The 7646-nt window shown below is 34.8% G+C and overlaps 1 protein-coding gene across 1 annotated transcript; it reads left to right on the forward strand.

The window, feature by feature from the left end:
• The first annotated feature begins 720 nt into the window (after window positions 1–720).
• Window positions 721–1950, forward strand: LOC145558018 (uncharacterized). Its single transcript, XM_081619174.1, has 5 exons — window positions 721–933; window positions 1229–1364; window positions 1492–1546; window positions 1644–1725; window positions 1819–1950. Exons 1-5 carry the CDS (start codon window positions 721–723, stop codon window positions 1879–1881), a joined length of 549 nt encoding a protein of 182 aa, XP_081475300.1. The 3' UTR covers window positions 1882–1950.
• Window positions 1951–7646: the final 5696 nt, after the last annotated feature.

Below are 7646 nucleotides of genomic sequence, written 5' to 3' on the forward strand. Positions count from 1 at the left end.
ACGCCGACTGGGGTGGCTGCCCGGATACAAGGCGCTCCACCTCAGGCTATTGCGTCTTCCTTGGCGACAATTTAATCTCGTGGTCAGCAAAACGGCAGCCCACACTGTCACGTTCAAGTTCCGAAGCCGAATATCGAGGGGTAGCCAACGTTGTTGCCGAGTCTTGCTGGCTCCGCAACCTCCTTCTTGAACTTCGATGCCCCATCAAGAAAGCCACGGTGGTCTATTGTGATAATGTGAGTGCGGTTTATCTCACCGGCAATCCCGTTCAACACCAACGCACTAAACACATTGAAATGGATATCCACTTCGTTCGTGAAAAAGTAACTCGGGGTCAAGTCCGCGTTCTTCACATTCCCTCTCGTTACCAAGTCGCTGATATTTTCACCAAAGGGCTGCCACAGATTCTATTCGAAGACTTTCGTGATAGCCTCAGCGTTCGATTACCTCCCGCTGCGACTACGGGGGTGTATTAGATACAATGTATATTTTAGATACAATGCATACATTATTCCCTATGTTGCTACATTAATGATTGTATAGTCTTCCCCAGGTTGTATATTATTTCCTAAGATAACATTTACCTAGAAACTATCGTATATATACTCTGCCAAGCAATGAGAATGGCAGGGGATTACTTTCTTACAAGCAGTAGCAAATGCAACTGCTGAAATCTTGTGGGTACAAAATTTGTTCGAAGAGCTTGGTCACAAAGTTAATATGGCACCAGTCGTCTACTGTGATAATGCGGGTGCAACCTATGTAAGTGCAAACCCTGTGTTCCACTCTAAAATGAAGCACGTAGCCTTGGATTATCATTTTGTTAGAGAAAACGTACAATGTGGGAAACTAAGAGTTGCATACATCTCAACAAATGACCAGCTCGCAGATGCATTAACTAAACCTCTTCCTCGTCAAACTTACCATACTCTGGTCAGCAAAATCGGTCTTTCTGCTTACCCGACCGTTTTTGAGGGGGCGTGTAAAGGATTGTGATTGACAATCTAAAGTCAAACACAATATTAGCGGCATAATCATGAGCTGTAGCTATGCCTTGATTTAAGGAATTCAATTCCATTATCATAGCTGTAATTATTCCTTTGATATTATCCTCCTTGATTCAAGAGGTTGTAATCTTGTATTACCGTATTTAGTTAACTCTTGTACTACTATATATACTTTGTGAATATTCAATGAGAAAGTATCCTTCTTCCATCACTCTCTATAGTTTATACTGGATCCAAGTAAAACACTGTGTGAAGATCAAGAACCTGTCTATGAAGGCGAGGTGGTTTTGGCTGAACATGCTGACAAGGGAGTTAAAGATGCCTGTGATGTGGGGCATGTAATATCACTTAGACAGGGTACATGTAATTTGAATTTAGCGAGTTTCTTATTTATATATTAATTGTCAATTTCCATGCTGGTGCTATACATAAAGCTATTTTTCTCCTCTTGTAAAGTTGTGTAATTATTTTTTCTCCATTTCAGGGGAACTTATTGACAACTTCTTGAAAAGCAATCCCAGCCAGCTGACTTCTTATGGGTATAATACATGTTTAAGTTGCTGATTTACTCATCTTCTGTTGGGAGTAAAGTTACTTCTTACCTTATGCGAGCTTGTTTTGTTTTTTTTGGTACAGCTTATTTTGCTTGCAAACAGGTCTCGACGACCATGAGCTTCGTGTTTTCTTTCGGAATAATCACTTCAGCACAATTCTTAAGGTTTGTGTGTATATGTATTTCTTCACATAGTGTGATTTTCTGCTTAATTGTCCTTAGCCTTTTCATTGTCAGATAATTATTCTGTTGTTGCAGCTGGATGGTGAACTCTATGTTTTGAGAGAGATGGAGAAGAATGGGATGCTTTATTCGGTTTAGAAGATTTACAAAACCTCAAAGGACTTGTGTCACCACCTCTTGGTCCAGTAAATGGCAGCAAATATTTTCTGTTTGCAGGAAGGTCTTTTGTTTGGTATGACACTGAGAAACGTACAGTTGAAAGGATCAAATTTCCAGAGAATCCTAACCGCTTACGGGGCAAGCGTAATATGAAGAACAATTCTCTTCAACCATCACTGAAGGCATATATGATATGTCAGCAAACATTGATTCCCCCTAGCCTGACTTGATTTTGTAAACAGATGTAATCTGTATACAGTTAACTCGTACTATGTTAGACCCTCTCCTTTGACATTTTGTAACCAGATATAACTTGAATACAGTCAACTCTTACTCTTTTTTTGAAGATTTTTAAAAGTGAGTTCTATGTTTCTACTGTTTGTTATTTATTCATCACCATAGGATAAAATTATCCTACAATACAACATATATCCTATAATACAAAATGTTATTCGATTTCATATTTATCATTAAGTTGTACTGCACCCCTGTCTCTCTCTCTGAACCTTATTCTGCAGTTGTTTACTCTGCCTGTCTCAATCTCAATCAAATAACAATTTAGATCTTCACTCTCACTTCAATGGTATTTTGATTGTTGAAATTTTCAACGGCGATTCATACGACCCTTCTTTGAAATGATCAAGCTTCTAGAAATGTCGACTACTGCTCTAATTTCATAGAAATGGTGACTTTCTCACTCATCATTTTGCTATCAGATTAAGTGTTAATTTTGCCTGATGTTTTGAATTTTTGCTTTTAGAGATTGATTGATTGAATTATAGGCTATTTATGGGGTGATTCAAAATTTTAAAGTCATGTTTTGGGTCTTTTAACTACACTCTCACAAAGAGAATTAATCGACAGGCTTGTGATTGTTCATCCTCATCACTTGTTTCACTAAGCTTATTGTTGTAGCTATATGGTCAAACTTTGAGATGGACTTTTGGAATATATTTTAATTTTGGGTGTTATATTTTACTAGTGAGTAAAGATTTGTCTCAAAACTCTGAAATACAGAAGTTAGCTTTTCAGCATTGTATTGAAGCCGTAAAGTTGATCACTTTTATTTTAGTTTTCTCCCTGTTTTTTTTTTTGGAGTATATTGTTATTTTTTATACTGTAGTATAGATTGATCAAGGCATCATTATGGGAATAACTTGCATCTTTATTAAAATGAATGGTGTAAAGCAAATTCAGGTCAACCATTTTGTTAATGGTAAGCATCTAACTCTGGAATGTTCTATTATATAGTGCCTTTTTTTGGACATTAGATTTGGGATTGTGTTCTTTTGGGATACTTTTATACATGATTGTTAGTTGTGCATTATAGCTCTGTGACATGTTATGATCCAATTGGAATACAATCTATAACTTTATATAGACATCGCATCTCATTGGGTCTAGTGAGGGGCTGATGTGTGAGTTTAAGGGTTCAGTTCTTTTGTTCTGATTTCTGAATGGCTTACTCTGTTATTGGAATTTGCATTTGTTTGTCTATATTAAAAAATGATATGAGTTTGAAGTTTTGAACACTTTTTTGCTGCTAGATAAGGGAAGACTATTGTTTCCTTAGGGATAGCATTTGGTGGTTGTTTCTGTTTACATAATTACATGTATTGCTAAAGCAGTGCTGCAGTGCTGTTAAATTTAATGCCTTTAATACCTGAATAAAGATGAGTTAGGAATTATGGATCTTGTTTTCTGCTTAGGTAGATATGAACCTGGTGCAAAGTATTTTATCTTAGTGCTGTAATTAATGACGTTGTTGAGGGTTTGGATGTTATCCTGTTTCAATTTTACAGGTGCATTGGAAGGGGATGATTGAACATTGAAGGGGAGTGTGAATTTGTTAAAAGCTTGCCCATTTATGTGTTTGGGCCCTAATTTGGAGGTATATCATATGCCATTCTGATTGTAGAACTGATCTCACTAGATTTTTTTTTTTTTCAAGTTCTTGCATGAATTTTACTCTTTTTTCACTTCACTGATGGATGCTGCTATACACCTAAAGGATAGTTTGTTTATTATCACTTCTATTGCTTCAGTAAGAAATTTAAATATTTAGCATTTGTTTTCAGTCCATTGACAGCAACTTTGAGAATCAATAACCCTATCTTACCCTTCTAATAGAATGGAAAGTAATTTTGTGTTGTCAAATAGAAATTGATATATGCATACCAATCAATTTTTGCATCCTGAATGTTGTATGCCTCTTGAGGTTGGGCCCATGTGGCAAAAGACCAAATATAATCTGCTTATATTAATCTGCTTAATTTTTAGAAGTAATTTACTTGCAGTGGATTTGGCTTTGGTAATGATTGTCTAATGTTATAATTTCATTTTCTTGCTTTGTTAAATCTTTTGAGGTTTGATCTTATCAGTTTATCAACTACTTGACTTTTATATATGGAGGTTGTTGGAACAATCTGTGGAATGTAGAGTATTTTTGGTGGTATTAATCTTATAAAAAATGAGGAAATTATTTTGTCTGGAATATTTAGTCAAGCAACGTATTGCTTGATGCAAAATTTGTGGCCCATTTTCTGATCTTGTTCTGGGTAAGTTGTTGGAGAATGAGGAATCCCATATTACGACAATTGTCACTGGAACATTTGGTTATTTTGCTCCTGGTGGGTAATCCTGGGACACTAATCCAACTTAGACATCATAAATGATTTTTTTGCAAGATTTTATCATTTTATTTTGCCAATTTCCACCACCTTTGATGAGAATTTTCTGATGTTGAAATTGTTCATGTGAAGGCTTGTCGTGACATGATATCTAACTAGAATTACATCTATCACTAGTTGTTTCTGCTTCTTATGTTTTTTATAAGATCTTTGGGTTGGAACTTTGTTTCTGAAAATGCTTTGGTGTGGGTGTTTCAGAAGCAGTAGTAGACTGTGTTGTTATACTAATTTACTAATCCTACTTACTAAATGTTAAAATGATATGGTAGCTCACTAGCTCTCCAGTCTGGTGGTGTTATTCCAAATGTTATTAAAACAACAATTCTACAAAATCTCTATGGTAATGAAAGCTAAACAGGTTCGTGGTGATCTTACATACTTTGATGGCAGGATGTGCCAATTGACTACAGTTACTTTTTTCTTGGATATCTTTTGTTATTGAGAATTAAGTGATGTTTGATTAGTTGAGGAACCAGTGGTGAGTTTGAAATTATTGGGTTTCTGACTTTTTAATTGACCAGATCAGATCCACCTATTTGCCACTGTATAATGCAAGATCCATTAGGAGTATCTATCATGGTCTTGTCTATCATTTTTATGTTTTCCTATTATTGTGATGGATCATGCCCAAGAATTCTTTTGCATTGTAAAATTTCGCTAACAATTCAGCTGAATTATAGCAATGCTTACTCAAAGCCAGAGGATTAGGCATCCAATCCCCGCTTGTAATTTATTTTTAACTTTTTTTTTTTGCAAACTCCCCAGTCCCCACAATAGGGGTCTTTGGGAATTCAGCCGGGGAGGTGTTCAGGTGCTCAATGGAGGGGGTGAGAAAGATTAGATTATGCTTTGATAGAGGAAGTGGGGTGTGCAGTGGTAAGGGTCCATAAGCTGTGATTTCATGGCTCTTATGTTATGTTTTGCATCCAATAGATATGATGGAATATCTTTGCTGTATTCATTACATATTGAGACTCACACTCTATCTAAAATAACAATACTGAAGTGAAAGGGAGATGAATGAAGGACAAAAGAGGAAAGAGTGACTTTTCATTTTCCTTCTAAATCTCTCCAACAATAGAAAGATTTGGTTCTCTTAATTGGAGAAGGAAAATGGATCCCTCTATTTTTTTTTTTTCCTTCTCTTGCCCTATGTCATATCCGAATTAGGGAAAATGTATCCCACACTTTACCAACCCTTCCTTTATCCCTTCATATTCATACATATTGTTGATTTCTAAAGACCTGCATTACAAATAATCAAAAATACAAGTCTGCCAGTACAAGCTGCCTAAGGAATTTCTTTGTATCATACAAAGATTGGTGATATCTGATTGAGCTGATCATTAGTAGTATAATTTAATGATGCTTTATGTGGTCATAACATAGCTGAAAAATTGATACCCAAGTTGTTTTGCATGCTTCTGACTAGTGTTAATGAATCAGCAAATTCACCTCAGGATACTGTTAGAGGGTTAATTATATAATTAGAGAAGGAGCCAAAGGCTGTGGTTGGCAACACTATGGTTTTATTTGCATCATCAAGAATTTAAGCCTCTTCCTTTTGTAGATTTGATGACCAAACAATCCCTAAATTTTTGGTTTTTCTTGGTTGATATTAAAATCCTGGTTTATATCTGGAGTTTAGAGTGGTGATAAATATGTAGGGAACTGAAACGATTGTATGCCTTTCGAAAATAGTAACTTTTGTGGCTCTGTAATATGCTAAGTAGTCATAGTATTTAGTACTCCGTAATGACTATATGTCTGAGCTTCTTCCTATCAGTACATTGAAAATTATGTTTGAATTCTACTAGCAGTGAACTTTGCCCAATAGAGTATATGCAAAGTGGAATGAGAAGACGTACAGATGTTTATAGCTTTGGCGTTCTCGTTCTGGAATCTGGAGGTCTTGAGTGGAAAACGTCCAACAGATGCCTCTTTCATTGAAAAAGGGTCTAAATATCGTTTGGTTGGCTATGCAATAACCTTCAGATGCTTATGTTCTAAAAAAAATTCTGATGTTTCCTGTACTTTGGTTGTTGATATCTGTATGGGATTAAATCCACTTCGGTGGCTATCTCAGACCTTCTACAAGACATTTATCTATATTATCATACTGATGCTGTTTATTCCATCATTCTGTTTCTGGTCCAGTTCATGATTTATCGAACATGCCCAACTTCATAGTTTTTATGTTACTAGTTAGTGCTTGACTATGCTTGGATTTTTAATATTTGGTAATTCAAACTGTAAGTAGTTAAATTTTTTTAGGGAAATGTTATACATAGCCCTTAGGTTACATATAAGCATTAAATTTACATTTAAAAATCGTAAAAAAGTTAAGAAATCATCAAAATATAAACACTAATAACACTGATTTACGCGTGTTTTTGTCATGAATTCATAATTTTATACAATTTCCAAGAGTATATGTAGTGCTTATATATAGCCCTAAGGCTACATATAACATTACCCATTTTTTTTTATTATGTTGTATATAAACTGTAGAGTAATTAGTCAACATGGTTATCAATGGTTAAAATAAAATAAATAAATAAATAAAACCTTGTAAAAAAATAATTATTGGGGTGGACTATAAAGTTGTCCTAGATGCTTTTTTGGGAATATAAAATAGATTAATAATTTATTAAGAACAACATTTGGGGTTTGTTCTATTCAGCTTAATTTTAGTTCAATTTAGTAAATCAAAACAGACCCTAAGTCAGTTTTCTTATTCGAAAGCTTATTTTGAGTTGATCAAAAGCTGAACTTATTTTGAGAAAATCGACTAATGTTGACAACATTTTAACAATTTTTTCCATAATTTGAAAAAAAAAAAAGAAGAAAAAAAAAAGAAAAAAAAGTGTTTAGGTGAATATGAATGTACATCTTTTCTTTTTAATCTCAAGAGGTTTGCACATATACATGCTTTTCCTTCTTTTAATTTTGCTATGCGTCGGTGATTCCACATGTATAAAAGTATAAACCTACAAAAGTACACTCATGCATAGGTACCAATGCAGTTGAAATTTCTAGGGACGGAGGATAGAC

The sequence above is a fragment of the Chenopodium album genome, chromosome 9 (assembly GCF_948465745.1).
Source record: "Chenopodium album chromosome 9, dcCheAlbu1.1, whole genome shotgun sequence".
Classification (NCBI taxonomy): Eukaryota; Viridiplantae; Streptophyta; class Magnoliopsida; order Caryophyllales; family Amaranthaceae; genus Chenopodium; species Chenopodium album.

Excerpts from the sequence above, each read along its gene's own strand:
- LOC145558018 (XM_081619174.1), top strand. The coding sequence starts at position 721 with ATGGCACCAGTCGTCTACTGTGATAATGCGGGTGCAACCTATGTAAGT. Across the intron at positions 1,365-1,491 it reads TGTAATATCACTTAGACAGG|GGGAACTTATTGACAACTTC; the intron begins GTACATGTAATT and ends TCTCCATTTCAG. Across the intron at positions 1,726-1,818 it reads ACTTCAGCACAATTCTTAAG|CTGGATGGTGAACTCTATGT; the intron begins GTTTGTGTGTAT and ends CTGTTGTTGCAG.